This window comes from Chionomys nivalis, chromosome 12 (genome assembly GCF_950005125.1).
Source record: "Chionomys nivalis chromosome 12, mChiNiv1.1, whole genome shotgun sequence".
NCBI classification, from domain to species: Eukaryota; Metazoa; Chordata; class Mammalia; order Rodentia; family Cricetidae; genus Chionomys; species Chionomys nivalis.
The window spans coordinates 46,492,811-46,509,997 of record NC_080097.1 but is presented as its reverse complement, the minus strand read 5'-3'; the positions used below and the strand labels follow the sequence as shown (position 1 = coordinate 46,509,997).

Sequence of the window (17,187 nt, the reverse complement as noted above, 5' to 3'; positions counted from 1 at the left end):
CTCCCAGTCCAGGGATCTGGTGCCTTCTTCTGGCCTCTGCAGGCACACTTTCAGGATACTGCCGCACTCCCACCCCCAATAGATCTCTACCCTTTGGCTATTTTTAAAGAGTTCATGTTAAAATTTAAATAAGTAACTTCCATGCTCCTTTATAGCTCAGTATTGTTAAGAACTGTCTCTTGCTAATATGGCTACAGCTAAATAAAATATCAAGACGGGGAGAAAATGGGCTGGAGAGGTGGCTCAGAGGTTAAGAGCACTGATTGCTCTTCCAGAGGTCCTGAGTTCAATTCCCAGCAACCACATGGTGGCTCACAGCCATCTGTAGTGAGATCTGGTGCCCTCTTCTGGCCAACAAGCATACAGACAGACAGAACACTGTATACAGAATAAATAAATCTTTAAAAAAAAAAAAGATGGGGAGAAAATAAGATTTGAGTAATGAGCTGGCATAGAATACTCTACTTGCTTGGTGGAATATATACATGTAGCCCCAGCAACAGGGAGGTTGAGATGGAAGGATGGTGAGTTTGAGGTCAGTGTAGCATGAGACCCTGTTTCCAAAAACAGAAAGTAAAACACCCGTCCAAGGTCCTTCCCTTACCCACTTGGTGTTCCGAGGAACCGCTGGTATCCGATACCTCAAACTCTCAGAACACCCAAACCTCACTGAGCCCCTGGTTCTCAGGTAAAACACCAGGATGCTAAAGGCATATCCCTGAGCTCTGTGACCAAGAGCTTCCCCAATTTTTAGTTATTAAACTGTGACCCCATGTCTGGATGATTTCTTCTATGAAAGGAGAGGTAAAAATTCCTTTAGGACAAGATGCATAGCTATCAATCAGACCTCAGGCCTGAGGGAAGGGGGACATGAAAATGGAAGTGCCCAGTGGCCAGCTCAGGAGCGGACACTTAACTGTTCTCCAGCTAGGCCCCTTTCAGTAAGCCACCATAAGAGGTACGACCCAAACCACAGCAATGGAATGGTGCCTGACTGGTAGAAGCTTCTGGGATTCTAATGTCACTCTAGGGACTCTAAGTGTCGAAAGACAGAGGCCATTGCTCTGAAACATGGCCAAGAGTTGCAGTCTCGTGTACCTCAATAAAGAAAGTGTTGGTCCAGCCCTGGGAAGACTAAAGTCACAGCACATCCTGGAGAAACTTCACTCCTATCCAGCTGAGGTCCTTCCCAAATCCCTGTCTCTCAGTACCTGCAGCACACATGTCTACCCACGATGGGCAAGCCTTACACTGTTGTGCGTCTTGGCAGAGATGGTCTTCACACTGTCAGGGTCCCAGATGACCAAGTCCGCGTCAGATCCCACTGCAATGCGACCTTTCCGGGGGTAAAGGTTGAAGACCTTGGCTGCGTTGGTGCTGGTCACAGCCACAAACTGGTTCTCATCCATCTTTCCAGTGACCTGTGGGGCACAGGGCACGTGTGTGTGTGTACACATGCACGCAAATGCACACACACACACACACACAGGGAGGGCAGAGGTCAGAAAGCTGAAGGTGGAACATGTTCGGCAATAAAGAAACACGTGTTGACAAGCAATGCACTCTGGGATTTCCCTTTCAACAAAGACAGGCACAGGTCTGGGCTTCTAGTCAATGAGTCTCAGGCCAGCCTGGCTTTCCAGGATATATAGTAAGGGCTGATCATTTCCTGAAGTCCTTCCCTTCCAAACCTGCTCTAATCACTGGAGAACAAGGAAGTGAGTGTCCATCAAAGGAAAGCAAAATTTTTAAATGACCAAAAAGGCATATCAAAAAATTCATTTCGGGGCTGGAGAGATGGCTCAGTGGTTAAGAGCATTGCCTGCTCTTCCAAAGGTCCTGAGTTCAATTCCCAGCAACCACATGGTGGCTCACAACCATCTGTAAAGAGGTCTGGCGCCCTCTTCTGGCCCTCAGGCATACAGACAGAATATTGTATACTTAATAAATAAATAAATATTTTAAAAAAATTCATTTCGTTCAGCAAAGAAATTGAATATTAAATAAAAAAGACACGATTTACTAAAACAGTTGTGTTTTGAGCTTCTGCTCTTCATACCCACTGAGGAGTATCATATGCCATGCCAGGTGCCATCATCTTTGCAGGAGGAAGCTTAACAATATGATTTACAGTGTTTAACAGACTCCTTTTGACCTGGTGATGTCACTTCTGGAAACTTCTCATAGTTAAAGATGTACCCAAGTATATGTCTACATGGAGACTCATCTCAGTTAAAAAAAAAAATAGAAACAACACCAATTTTTAGTCAAAGAATTATAGAAAATTGACCGTTTGGTGTCAGAAGAAAAAGAGAACCTTATCTACCATTAAAAATCAAGCTTTCCACTGGGTGTGGTGGCCACACCCTTCACCCCAGCACTAAAGAGGCAGAGGAAGGTGGATCTCTGAGGTGGAGGTCAGCCTGATCTACATTGCTAGTTTTGGGCCAACCCAGGCCTCCCATTGAGACCCTGTTTCAGGGAAACAAGCAAGAAGATTAAAAGTACATTTCCTGTATTTCATGTGGGTTTAAGAGGACGATGACAGTTTCATGACATATTAAGAATCCTTTTAATGGGCTATGAGGTAGTGTGCGATGCTAATGTTACCTGTGCACACGTGTGCTGATAAAAACTGAAGATATGCCCCAAAATGCTCACCGTCGACTAACTCTGACACAAGGTGATTTTACTCACATAATCTAAAGAATTCATTAATAATCAGAAAACCTGTTACTATATTTTAAAAGTGAAAAAGCTTCCGAATTCCCTAGGTCAGTATCTGCCCAAAACAGGTCAAGCAGAAGCCTGGAAGTTCTCCAACACACTCCCAACAGAGTGAAGTCAAAGACTATTGACTGGGTGGGTCAGCAGGGATTGAGGACGCTATCTTCTCATTGACACAGGACTTAGATGTCATAGTTAGAAGGAAATGCACTCCCAGGAACTGCCTTGGAGAAATACCATCGCACAAGTTCGAGTTTCTAGAATGTTCTCACTTGGCCAACATTAGCCCCACGCCCACGGAGACAGGCGCATGCCTGGGCCAGCCAAGAGGGGAATCATCAGTCCTTACCACAGCTTTGTCCCAGATGACGGACATTCGCTCCTCTGTGCCGTTGGTGCCCTCGGGAATCAAGGTGAAGTTGTCCTTCCCTACGGCCTTCTGGGCAGTGTTGAAGGTACAGTGGGCACTGCCAGTGACCTGGAGGTCTCCACTGGAAGGAAACATACGACATGAGGCTTCCTAACAGCACAGGGTACCTCAATCTGTCTGGTGAGATATTTCCTAAGTGATGACCTGCCAACCATGCTGGTATCCTTCTGATACCTCTTCAGACCCTTTAGTCGGCTGTCAGAATGACCCAGGCTCCCATCAGGAATTTCTACCCAGGACGGTGACACAATAATTCCTTGTTCTCACTGATTAACCCCAACTTTGGTCAATAAGGATCTATTTTTAAACCTGTTCCCAGCCACCATGCTGTCACCTACTGGGTCATTTTGGTCTGAGGAGATCTAGAGTGTAGATAGGAACAAGTCACCAATACTCACCAGGACAGCAAGGAGTTGAGAAAGTCAGGAGTGGTTGGGTCAGGGCTCAAGGGTGGGGAGGTGACAAAGGCAGCGGCCTTGGCCCAGTTCTTACTCCAATAATGAGAGCCATCAGTCCCCAAGCTGGCAGTGATGGGCTCACCATACACCACAGTTCCTGAGAAACAGACGCAGAAGGCTCAGTCCGACGCCCCAAGAGTAAGAAACCACTCTTAGCAGACATTACTAGGTGCTCGGCACTGTAGGATGCTCTCAGCGTTCCCTCCCTGGGGATAAAACCTCATCTCACAGTTGATGACACCCATGGCTGGAAGTCCAGTACCCTAGGCAGCCAAGACCAACAAGTCAGCACACACTAAGATGCCCTGCTCTACGGACTCAATGCTCTCTCCTGAGACAATCCTAAACACTATACATGCTACATACCACGGATCTCCAACTCAGATGGTTTCCAACACCCAGGCTTCAGAACCATCTAGAATCTCCTTTTATCGGCTGATGAGTGGATTATCTTTACTATGCAGAAGGTGTCCTCCTTGTTCATACCTGACAGCCCTTCACCATGGTTAATTCTAGCTATAGAGCCAAAATCATAAATAAAACCACAAGGCTGAGGTATCAGGAGCAAATAGTGTCAGAATCTTCTAGAGACACCTGGATGCTTAAGTGGACACACAAGGGACGCAATCAATAGCAGCCATCAGAGCCACAGCTGACTTCATGCGAATCTACAGAGTCTCTAGAAACCTGGCCTAACTCATATGATGTCCAAGAAAGAATGTCAGCTCCCTGGATGTCCAAATGGTGTCTTCTCTGTCCCTCCAGAGGAGGCCAGACAATCGGGGCCACATACACTGCCTAATGTCCATCCTGTATGTCTTAAATACACTCTTCCCTTGACAGGCCTCATCCCTTTCCTAGCCCATTCCTGCAGATTTTAGGTTTGGGCTTGCTGTCTCAGTTCCCCATGCAGGCTCTGTGACCCTGTGACACCCGTGGCATGTGTAGACACTCCATCTTCACAGAACAGTCTCTCAATACTATTCTCTTCCACACGATCCCTCTAAGGCCCTCTCAAGTCATGCCTTCCATGTTTAAACAAAAACAAAACAAAAAACTGCCTTTCCCCCAAACTTTACCTATGTCCCTCATGATTCAATGTCAAGCTCTTCTTTTTTGCCTAGCTGAGTCTGGCCTTGAACCCACTATGTCTGTGGCAAAGGATGAACTTGAACTTCTTATCTTCCTGTCTGGACTCTGGAGAGCTGAGATTACAGGAGGGTGCCACCATGCCTGGCTTTTCAGCCTCCCCTTTCATGGCTCAGGCCCCACCATTCCCCTAAGCTCTGAATCCTACACCCAAATTATCACCCACTTTCAAAGTGCTGGGTTCTTTACGGTGACACCTGTATCACTTTTCTGCCTGCACATAGTAGGCACTCAACATACCTAACAATCATCTTGCTGCCTGTATACAGCAGGTGCTTAATGAATGTGTGTCACGTCAACCCGGTGCTCTAATGTTTCACTAATTCAAGGCCTGAAAGCTGGAACTCGTTCTCAGGTTACCCAAATCCATCTGCCTCTCCTGCCAGCACCCAGCCAAGCTTCTTCTCCCTAAACACGAGACCCACCCTCAAGGCCAAATCCTTCTCAGTCAGGAATGTGTCTCCCTTCTTCTCCACAGTCCTTGCAGAGGCTTATCACTGGATAATAGCCCACAACACCCTCTTTGCCCAGACACTCAAAACTGGCTCCAGGGAGCTGCCCCCTCCTGCCTCAGGAATGTCACAAAGAAGTGGCTGTTTAGTTAGAGGGTGTTGGGAGGCCACAAGCTGCCTCCCGTCCACACTCAATAACAGCCTCCAGGCAGGAGGGAGGTTTCTAGAACCAAGTACAAGCCTGCAGGAGGAGACCCCTGGAGGAAAGAGCCAGGAGAGGGAACCCAGCAATCCTGACCTATGGGAAGCTCTCCCAATAGAAGCTTGTACAAGAGCACTGGGCACTTGCCTCCAGATGGAAAAAGACCTCCTAAAGCCAATGCCAGCTGTTAGCTGTTCTTCAGGCCCCTCATAAGGTGCAGCAGCTGAGCAGAGGCAGCACTGGCTGTTACAGGAACTTCAACAGAGCTGATGAAATCTAACTCCCAATCCAGCAAGCCCTGCCATCGACTGACCCCCTCCACACGAAGGACCCACAGCCAGGCCTGCAAGCCCCTGCCATCCACTGCCCCCACCTCTGTACAAAGGACAGGTCTGTGAACCCTGCTGCCCACTGTCCCCACAGCCCTCGGGTATATAGGTTTTGTCACCATAAAAATTCAGAACAGCAAAGGTGCTCAGAGGAGAAAACAACATCTCCTCTGTTTGGGAAATATACACCCCCAGGATGCCCTGGAATGCATCATCCTCTGTCCTGTTACTGAGTCTGCACCTCCATCCTGGCCCTGGAAATCTGACTGGGGGAACCCGCTAGTAGAAACAGACAGGCTTCGTCCGAGACTGGGATGGGAGTGATACTGTTTGACAAGGGGCTGGGTCCCCTGCCCTCTGCCCCCCTTATCATAAGCCCTTAAGTGACAATGAACTCAGCCTTTAGCCCCTGGAAAACACAGGATGGGTCAGAGCCTCCAAGGTCACTAGAGACATATAATTTCTTCCTTAGACCATCAGAGAGTGGGGACTCCTGGCCAACCTAAGATGGAGCCATGCAGAGACCTGGGGAGAGGAAGTCACAGATTTTTTTTATTTATGTGTATGCGTGTGTGTGCCTTTGTATGAATGTGCAGATGTGAGTGTGTGTGCCAGCAGAGACTAGAAGAAAGTCTTAGCTTCCTGGGAAGTGGAGTTACAAGAGGTTGTGAGGGGTCTAGTGTGGGTGCTGGGAAGCGAACTGTCTGGTCTTCTGCGAAAGCAAGAATTCTTCCCCGATGAGCCACGTCTCCAGCTTTGCTACAATCAAACCTCCTGAGGGAGTCCGAGGTCCTTGCCAGTCATAGGACCCATCATATCCAAGACCTCCACCTTCAAGGGAGTGTGGTTCATACATTGCTGTCTACCTGTCCCCCCCCAGCCCCACCTCAGTGGCCCAGAGCCTTGCCATGGGCTCCTCCCCTTCCTCTATAAACCGTGTGCTGGAGGAAGCCATGGACTGGCTTCCAGAGCTCAGTCAGGCCACAGACACCAGTGAGCTGCTGTGTGCCAGCCATCATTACCACTAATAATAATAAACCACGAACAGCTTAATTGGCCTTTTTTATGCTCCTCTAAATACACTGCTGATGCTTTCTTGGCGGCCGTTTGTAGTTTCTGATTCTCTTCTCCAGGGAAAGTCTAAACTGAAGGATATGACCCCAAGCCAGACTCTGGCAGACGCACTAGTCAGGCCAGGAATGCAGGGGCCGGGCGGGTGATGTTTATTCACAACCAGCCCCGGGCTAAGCACATTCATGAAGAATAACTGCAAGCTGGGGTTTGAAAATGTTTGACAGCTCCGGGCTCCAACAGTTTGTCATTTCCCATGAACGAGAAGCAGGACAGATCCAAAGCAAGAACAATGGGAAACCACATGTAGGGAGTCTTAAAAAAGCTCAGTCACAGAAGCCCAGGGAAATGAGACTTGGTGGAAAGACAGACAGACCCACGTTACTCTGCCTTTTTCTGGGAGTGCTCGGGCCACAGCCTCAACTGCCTGTGGACTATTCAGTGAGATGCTGACAGCAAGAATGGTTCGGGTCTAAAGCAACAAATTGTGTGTGTGCGCGCGCATGTGTGTATGTATGTGTATACGCATGTGTGCACGAGTGTGTGTGTGTATGTGCGTGTGGGTGGGGGGGAATGCACATGGGACAGGGAGTTGCACATATAGAAGACAATGTATCTTATTAGCCTGGAGCTCTCTAAGTAAGCTAGCCCAGCTGGCCAATGAGCCTGAGATCTGCCTCCCCAACACATTACAGTCATGAACCGCCACACCGTTTTCTTTACATGAATTCTGGGAGACAAATTTAGGTTCCTGTGCGTGTTTGCCGACTCTATCTCACTAGCCCTATTTTTTTTTTTTGGCGGGGGGGGGAGGTCAGTACCATGCTAAAATATAGCCCAGGCTGACCTTCAACTAACAATCCTACTTATGCCTCTTTTAGGCTAGGCTTAAGGACTATCCCTCATAGTCTCACGATCACAGACTCCTCATGAGCTGGATCCCCATCCCTGTGCTGGGATCACAGGCATATACCATCCATTGGGACAGTAAACAAAATATTCAGGATAAGTTTTCTGAAGTTCCTAGAACTGATTCTCTAATCTGAGATAATTCAGATAATTCAGGGGCACTCATGATTATTCTTATAGTAAAGAAAACACATGCAGTCCATGCCACAATGGCATGATGAAAACACCACTGCGGACCCTGACCCAAACACTTCTACAAGGCAAGGCTGTGTGTGGATGCTGTATTTGATGCCATAGAACATTTTTTAAAATTAAAAGACTGGTTGGTTGCCTCTATTGGTGCTGGTCAAAATAGGTTGGAAAGAAAAAGAATGAGTTTATGAATTCAAATTCCCAGGTCCAGAACTGGTGTGGGAGGCCTTTCTGTATATGTGCTGTTTTTATTGGTTAATGAATAAATAAACTGTCTTGGGCCTACACAGGGCAGAACAGAGATAAGTGGGGGGTGGGGGGAGTACTAAACTGAATGCTGGGAGAAAGAAGGGGGACTCAAGGGATGCCATGTAGCCACTGCTGGGAACAGACGAGTCAAAACCTTGCCAGTAAGCCATAGCACGTAGTGATACATAGATTAATAAATATGGGTTATATTAAGATATAAGAGCTAACCAATAAGAAGCTAGAACTAATAGGCCAAGCAGTGATTTAAGTAATACAGTTTCTGTGTGGTTATTTCAGGGCTGAGCAGCTGGGAACAAACAGTCTCCTACAACAGGAAACCACTCTTCTCTCTACCCTGAAAGTACCCACATATACCTTTACCAACAGAGAGCACAGGTGGCTGAAAGTCAAACCCAGGATCTTATCCTACCTGGCTGAATTACAATGCAATTTGAATTCCCAGCCTCCAGGGCCACATGCTGTTCATTGACTAGGAAATGCTTCTGTCTCCATACAGACTTCAGATGTGAGCAGCACCCTTGTCTGTCACCTAGGTCTCCAGCCTGTGGGCCTTCTCTGAAGATTTCCCAATCCAGATCGAATACAGCATGAACTGAACCAATACCTTGAAATAAATCCACCTATGTTTTCCTGTCCCATCCCGCATCCTCCAGTGGGCTGTTTCTCTGACTAATGGACTCTGCCAGGATTTCATGACACTCACAATCCAACCCACCTGCCACCTCAATCTCAAATCTGGTTCAAGATTACTACATGGAAAATTAGTTTAACCCAAAGGACTCCTCCTCAAGGTGAAGTAGACTTCATAGGTCATGTGAGCACAGGATTTCATGATGCCCATTAGCCTTCCCTGTTGGCCTGTAGGTCAAGAGAAGTCTTATCCTGGATTTGAGTTTAGTGTCCCTCAACTGCCATGACTATGTGAATGTGGCTGTCCCTTGGTGCTAAGGAAGGACAAGAAGGATGCACATGGGGTGACATCAGCAGGTACTGCCCATAAGTTACCATTCCCTCAGGAAGGGAACTGCAGCCACCCAGGGCTCCTCACGTGAGCGAAAGGTAGCCTGAAGACGTCCCCACCCTGACACTCAGGACAAACAGAGGGCAGAGGCCTGGAATCGTGGCTTTAACTTCCAGCAGGCTGGATGTTTGGGAACAACATGTTCAGTTTCTGCATTCCAATTTCTCTTCTGTGACACGAGTTTATTAAACCAACCACTTTCCACATTCTCCTTAAGAATAAAGCCCAAGCCATGGCTTGATGATACAGGCCTGTAATCCCAGCTACTCAGGAGGCTGGGGCAGGAGGATTAGAAATTCATGGCAAGTCTGGGAAACATAGTAAGACTTTGCCCCCAAATACAAAGTAAGATGAGGTACCAGGATAGAGTTCAGTGAGGTTGGTAAAGGGGTGTCCTGGTGCACGGCGCAGAATGACGGTGGCCACAGGGTCACTCAGGAAAGGGAGGCCACCACTGCGCTTGGTCTAGTTTGCATAGTTATATCCCCCGCTGGCATTTCATCCCATAGTCTCCTGTTTATCTCATTTCTCTATTTGCCCTAACGTCTCCAGCTTGGACATAGGACCAAGCGGGTCTGTGAGTAGCGAGGCTATGGCAAATGAAGAGTAGATAAATATTGTTCTAAGTCCTTCCCATAGCCTGAACCTCACAGGCTCCCTGTCCTATCCTCCAGTCTTGCCTGGTCATAATGTCACTGATCACTCCCCTCCCGTCTTTCTGCTCCTGCCTCACCCTCCCTCCGAGGGCAGATGCTTGAGGTCAAGACCACTTTTAGCTCCTGGCACTGAGGCCTGAAGGGTCACACAGGGAAGGTACACGAACATCTTCATCTGGGCTTGTTGAACCACATTTATTTCATGTCTCAGTGGCAAGAATGACTGGTTACTGGAGACACCTCTCCTCTCATTATCTCTTTTAAACGCAAGCATCCCTCTGTGAGGAGAGTCACAATCACGGCTGTCCCTTTGCAAGTGGGAAACAGATCTGGAGATGCTAAGTCACATGGCTGTAACACGTGCAGGGTCTGGTCCTGATCAGTGTTATTAATCCCAGGGAACAAACCCTCAAGCAGCCTGCTACTGTGTCCTTGGTGTTTCAAAAGCCAGCCTACAAATCACAACCCCAGAGAAATGAGATAACAATGAGGACCCTAAGAGAGACATACGTGGATCTAATCTACATGGGAAATAGAAAAAGGCAAGATCTCCTGAGTAAATTGGGAGTGAGGGGATCATGTGAGAGGGTAGAAGGGGAGGGGGAAGAAAGGGAGGGGAGCAGGAAAAAATATATAGTTCAATAAAAACAATTAATGTGTGTGAGTGTATGTGTGTTTCTTTTTTATTTATTTATTTATTTATTTTGGATTTTTTGAGACAGGGTTTCTCCGTAGGTTTTTGGTTCCTGTCCTGGAACTAGCTCTTGTAGACCAGGCTGGCCTCGAACTCACAGAGATCCGCCTGCCTCTGCCTCCCGAGTGCTGGGATTAAAGGCGTGCGCCACCACCGCCCGGCTCGTGTGTGTGTTTCTTATTACCTATGAGGCCTATGCTCAGGGTCAGGCTCAAGTTTCTACCTGAACTAAATCCGAACCCCATAGAGACCACAAGACTTTTATCTACTAAAATAATCCCCAAGAGGAAAGGTGAGCTGGTCAAACATTAACATGGAGATTTGAAGCCTGAAGCTATACACTCAGTCATCAAGTCCAGTTCAGCTTTTCCCAAGCTCTGACCTTCAGAAGAAAAGAAAAAGTGAAGGTTGCTACCCCAGACTGCCTCCTGGGGAGGTTAGGAAGATCCAACAGGACGCCAAGAGCCTTCCCAGCCCTCTACAGGGCCAGAGCCTTCTGCTGTGGAATTCCCCAGTGACTTGGGTCTGTCTGAGAGCAACAGCTTGAATGCAAAGGCCACCCTGAGAACGGTATGGGCACAGCTGGATACATGCATGGAAGGTTCTGGAACAGAACTGGCGGAATTTCTTCCTTTTGGGACCAGGCTCAAAAGTTAACAAAAACAACATTCTGCTCTGGTCCCCAAAGCAAAATGCCGGAGTGAAACTGTGTGCTTCATGAACGTTGAGTTAGTACCACAGGCTTCGGTGCTGCTGGGGAGCTGGCTGGTGACTCCACCCCAGATGTGATCTGCCAAGGTGAGTCTGTGATGTTTCACACTTTGGACAGGAAGGCCACAATACAAAGTCATGTGAATGTTAGCCTTACCTGACTCCCTATGACTCCCTATCTTTATTATGCAGAATGATCAGTAAAACACACAAAATTAGCTGCCCACCACGCTCCCCCCTTTTCAGACACTGTACCCACTGTGCCCGTGCTACATGGAAGGAGTGCCACCAGGAAGGGTGTTTGGTATTGAAGCTGAACACTCAGTCACCATACAAGTGGACATGGGTGATAAAGGACCACAGGTTCAGTCACCACCTACATGGTTTCCTCAAAAAATAACTTAAGGCCAATGCTGAACAAATTCTAGATGCTTTTTCCAAAAGGGAAGAGAGCTGCACACCTGTGATCCCAGGACTCGGGAGGTGGAGGCAGGAGGATCAGGAAGTCATGGTCATCCAATGCTATACAGTGAGTTCCAGGCCAGCCTGGGCTATGTAAGACCAAGTTTGAAAATACCAAAATAATACTGTTTCTACTCCTACTAAATAAAAGGCAATTTCTTCAAATAGCCAGCAGAGGGCAGGCTCTCAAAAATTAATAGCCTAGCAATTGGTCAGATGGAGCCCCAGAAAACCCCAAAGAGTAGGGGCCATAAATCACAAGGTTGGTCTGGAAGCCATTTTGGGGACAAGCTAACTGAGTAGCCATTGAGCAATTTCTTCCAGAGCTTGTACCAAGTCACCCACCAGTGAAAATATCCTTACAGTCCTTATCCATCCATGTGGGTCACACAGCAAAGTAGGAACAGCTGTACAGGCCAAACTAGACAGAGATCAAGTCGGAGAGAAAGGTGGGGGGAAGGGAGCACCCGATAGGAGGGAAAATCAGATAAACAGAGATAAACAAGCTGGAAAGATCCACCAGAGGGTGGCGGGAACAAGAAGGAAGACGGGCATCCCTGCGCAAGGCTCACTTCGGGTCAGGCTAAGGTTCCCATCAGCCAGTGTTCTTTCCAGCTCTACTGGCTGGGCTAACTCCTAAGCAAAGAGCATGCCGTGTGACCAGCCAAACTCGCGGCGCTCCTCAGGTGACAGTGGAGCCTATTCATAATGTATAAGGTGCTCCATGGAAGATCCCCGAGGGAAAGTGCTGGAAGCTACACTTAGTGAATTAGTTTCTAGGATCTGTCCCGGGAGAACTGGCTTCAGGCAGAAGGCACCCACAGTATACTGGCAGGGAATCCCTTGAGGCCAGTAAACATGTGTCCTGCACCAAGCTCTCACTGTCCCCCAGTAGAAATCCCCACCAAAGGTGGAAGGAAGATACATAGTAGCATTTCCCAGAGAGGCTCTGTAGCCAGCTAAGAGTGATGTAACCTATGTAGGGTGACTAGTTTGTTTACACAGAATCACGCTGATGAATCAACATAAATAGAGAGGGGCTACCAGCCCACACGGCCTTGGTTTTAAATAGATACAAACAAGGCCACGGACTGCAGAACAAAGGGAGGAAACCAGAGCTGCCCGCTCTGTTTGAGTGCAATTAGGTTAATGCTGGAACATGATAAAAGTGGCCCAGTTGGCAGGAGGGTCGGAAAAAGAGCCTCCCCAGTGGGCAGGCTCCTTCCTTCCACCTGCCCACAGTGGGTCTAAAAGCCCCGCGCGACTCACCCTTCTTCCGCGCCTGGGCGATGACGTCAGCCGCGCTCTTGCTCATCACTTTGGTGACATACAGGGGGCAGTTGGTCTGATTGGCAATGGTGATGGAGCGGTTCACAGCTTCAGCCTCGACCTACGGGAGAGCAGAAAGCATGAAAACCCAGCCCACCCTCAAGCCCATCTTCGTCCTCATTCGCCAACAGAGACAGATGGGTCCCCCTAGAGTCTTTCCCAAAGGGCACCCAGTACATAGGTCCTCAGGCCCCACCTAGACCCACACTAGCAGCTCTGGAAGAGAACCTAGCCTAGTGGGTTGCAAGCACTACGCATGATTATTGGCAGGAAACGAGATACTCTGAAGAGATACTTGGTTCACTCCCTTGAGTTATCACACTACTGAAACAATGGCCCCTAAGAAATTAGAACTTCCTGTGGCGAAATTTCATGATGGGAGAAGGAAAAGGCTGAAGCTGGGTGCCTGCCAGAAGAGGAACTTGTCTCCAGGAAAAACAGTTCACGCAGTTCTGACTTGACAGAACCCCCTTCAGGACGGCCGCAGCCAAGACAGCAATGGGTGGGAGGGACCATGCCATGACCTGGAAACGGCCTGGCTGTGCAAGCTTGCCTTCTATTTAAAAGCTGTTATTATTTTCTTCTTTTTAACAATGTGTCCGTCTGTGTGTGGGTCTGTGCACTTGAGTGTTGGTCCCATGGAGGCCAGAGGCTTTGGATCTACCCAGAGTACAGGCAGTAGTGAGCTGTGTGGTGTAGGTGCTGAGTGGTGTCCGCCCTTGTGTGTTCTCAGTCGCTGAGCCGTATCTCCTGGCTGGCCTGGAACTCCTGGTCTTGCCTCCTTGCCTCTTCACCATAGGCCCCTAAGTGTGCTGCCATGACCAACAGCCTCCTGTTTAACCCTAAACTTCGTGTCAGGCCTCTGAAGACCGGCTTATGGATCGTGACTACCCTGAACCATCTCCTTTCTCACTGTTTGCCAATGGCTTATTTCTGTAATTAGCCTATTGAGGACGGCCAGTGAAGCCAAGCTTGTTAGGGCTGCCAGAGCCCAGGCTTTGTCCCTAACCCTGGTAACAATTTCACTTGCTCCTGTTCGAGAAGCACCATACATTCACAGACCCTGGCTGATCTCAGCATGGCCATTCATTCTGCTCTCGTGATCCTGAGTGAGGACATTTACTGTTTGTGACTCTGGAGCCGAGTCTGCCAGATACTTGTGAGCCTGGCCGGCCTCACCCACAAAACAAAACAAGCTTCGCAGGGCTCAGGGATGAAGTAGGCAGCAGCATGTTCTCCAACAGCGGGACTGGTCAGCCACAGCCTGGTACCACCTTCAGCACAGATGAACAACCACCCCAATCAACCATCTGGCTCTTTGTATCTGATCCTCAGGGAATGGAATTTCAGATCCTGCGTCATGTCTGCTGAACACCCAACTAGGAAAGTCACCTTGTATGGAGGCCCATGTCATATTCAACAAGGCGTTGCTCACTATGTCAGACGACACCTATACAAAGCAGATCCCAAAAGGGCACTGCCACACGCTAAGGAGACACTAGTGTAAACTCAGGCAGGTGGGGGGGGGGTCTTATTCTCTCTCTACCCACCAGGCCCTACTCCTAACGCCCTCAAAGCAGAGCTGGTACCCGCCAGATACTCAAAACTTGCTGCACAAATAAATGGCTTCATCTTATTAATATCACTTTAAAAAGCCAGGCCGCCACTTTTCACAGGAGAGAGCTGCACACTCCTCGTTGAGTTGACTTTGTTAGGCCTGTTTCCACCTGAGCATGGCAGGGCTGGGGTCTGTCGCTGCTTCTCTAAGTGCCCATTCCAGCAAGGGAGCCCAGGCCTCAGTCACACTCAGCTTCTGGGCAACAGTTATGTGAAGGGGGTCTACAAACCTACAGGAAAGCGAACGGCTTCAAAAAACACTCACCAAACACTCAAATGTTTCCCATTCCAGGGATGGCTGAAGGGAACCTCCCTCTTGCTCCCTGGCCTCCTTCCCCTCCCTAAAGCCTCCAGCTGGGCTGCCAGCTTGGATGTCTCTAGTGGGAAGTGTGAATGAAAGAGACTTCAAGATGCTCAACACTTTGCAGGGACGCCAGAAACAGCCCTATTGATGTCCCCGCACAGACCCTTCACAAAGGGACAGACACACTCACTATAAATAATGGCTGGGGCTATAGGCCTGCTGCCCTCAGTTAAAGTGGGGTATGTAATGGCTCTAATCAAGAGGCCAAATGGGACCGGCTCCCACTAAGACTAGTGAGGAAAAATACTGGTCCCAGGGGGTCTGTCTGGATTTGCATACACACTGTGAATGGAATTCAGACTCCATCTGGCCCCACAGAGTGGCCTGAAATTGGACAGAGGCCAGACTAAAATGCTAGCTCTCTGGAAGAAGAGGGTATTTAAACCTCACTCTCAGTCGTCCAATCAGAACACTCCAGCCGCTGATCCACCACAGACACTGTTGTATGTGCACTGAGCCGACAGAAATCCCTTTAAATCTTGTGGATAGAAAATAATAGCTTAAAATAAAACCTCTTCTCATTATGGGGAATCTCAGACATCTGGGAGGTTATCGATGTGATTTCATAGATGGGGCAGCACAAGTACCACAGGGAAATGACCTATCCAGGGACCCATAGCAGAGTCTGGATATGGCGGCCTCTGCACAGCCTGTCCCACCCCATCACCTGGCACAGCTGAGTCATATATCCTGAGGCCCACCTGAGACAGTCTATGTTGGCTTTTCTGGGCACATCTAAAAGTCCACTTTCTTCACAGGCCCCAGGCTCTGACAGTTGTCCTTGCTGGCAGCCAGTCACATTCTAGCCTACACATATACTTCCCGTCTGCCTCTCTGTCACCAGCTCGCTGACAGTCCCTCTCAGAGAGGACCCAGCCTCCTCTCAGCTCACTGCCACGCAGGCCCAGGCACTGCCATGATCGGAACACGTGCTGACCACACTGTACCGCCTCAGACAGGCGATCCCTAGAGTCCTGCCTACGTCCTCACCAGTCTCCCTTTTCCCATCGCCTTAGCTAAAAACAAGATGAAATCCTACCGAGCTGCCCGCGTGGCAGGCTGCAAAGAGGAACGTACGGTGAAGTTCAAACGCAAGCTGGCCACCAGGGCACTACTAATGGGAGAGATCCTGACGCCACACAGAAGCTAAATCGTTAGTTAATGTTGTGGCCTATGTGCTGGTGGTTTCTTCCTAAGTGGGCGGTACAGCAAGTCCACTCACAACGGCTCCATGTTTGATTCTCTGTGTTTAACACACACACAACAGACTCAGCTTGGCAAACTGAACAGTCCTCATCCAAAGAAATGGCAAGAGTGAAGGACTTGGAGTCCTAACTCCATTCTGCCAGCCCCTCCCCCTCTTCCTCCCTCCCATCCTGTCTCTGCTCCTCTGAAGTCCCTATATCTAGCCTCACCTCACAGGAATGCCACAGGGTGAAATTAGTGAGGACAACATCAAGCTCAGAGCCTGGCATTAGTTGGGCACCCCCAAATCAACTGAAACGCCTACTCCCCCCATGCTATGGTCCCAGCCTTGCTGGCCCTCAGGGATGTCCATAACTGGCCCCTCTGCACTGTGCAATTCTGTATGACAATGGCCAAAGAGAAGCCCCCAGTGCTGAGCCACATACAAATGGGTTTAAGTTTTTTGTTTAAAGGCTCGATCACAACGGTGGCTCCCTGATAGCGATCTCCTTCTGGGAGACACGTGGGTATCCTTCCTGCTTCCGTGCTTTGTTCTGGCAAGCTCTGGGATCTGGTGGCCCCAGCTCCTTCACAGACCATGTACCAAACATCCCCCTTCTTATCTGGTTCTGGGAACCCTTAAATGTTGAGTCTCCATCCACCCAGGTCCCTGAGAGACTTCTCTTCACCTCTAACACATCTTTGTAATCTAAAACATTCCTTGCAGAACTCCCCCATCATCCTCTTCCCTCAGAGTTCTCAGACGGCTGTTAGAATAACCTTTACCCTTACTGAAGGTCTAGCCTCTGTGTGTGGGTCCCTCTGTGTAGGGAAAAAAATGTCCCTCAAAAGGAGGGGCACTATTAGGAGCTGTGGCCTTGTTGGGGGAAGTGTGTCACTGCAGGGCGGGTTTTGAGGTCTTTTTTCGCTCAAGCTTCCCTCAGTGTGACTTTCAGTCA

General features: G+C 48.8%; 1 protein-coding gene across 2 annotated transcripts in view; it reads right to left on the bottom strand.

Annotated features, from left to right (window-relative positions):
- Dpysl2 (dihydropyrimidinase like 2) overlaps positions 1-17,187 on the bottom strand; it is a 103,456-nt gene that overhangs the window by 10,547 nt on the left and 75,722 nt on the right. For both annotated transcript variants that reach the window (XM_057785733.1, XM_057785734.1), the window contains exons 8-11: positions 13,003-13,123; positions 3,556-3,712; positions 3,077-3,218; positions 1,251-1,421 (exon numbers count right to left, since the gene is read on the bottom strand). In XM_057785733.1, the coding sequence (XP_057641716.1) occupies positions 1,251-1,421; positions 3,077-3,218; positions 3,556-3,712; positions 13,003-13,123 (591 nt within the window). The remainder of the gene's footprint in view (positions 1-1,250; positions 1,422-3,076; positions 3,219-3,555; positions 3,713-13,002; positions 13,124-17,187) is intronic.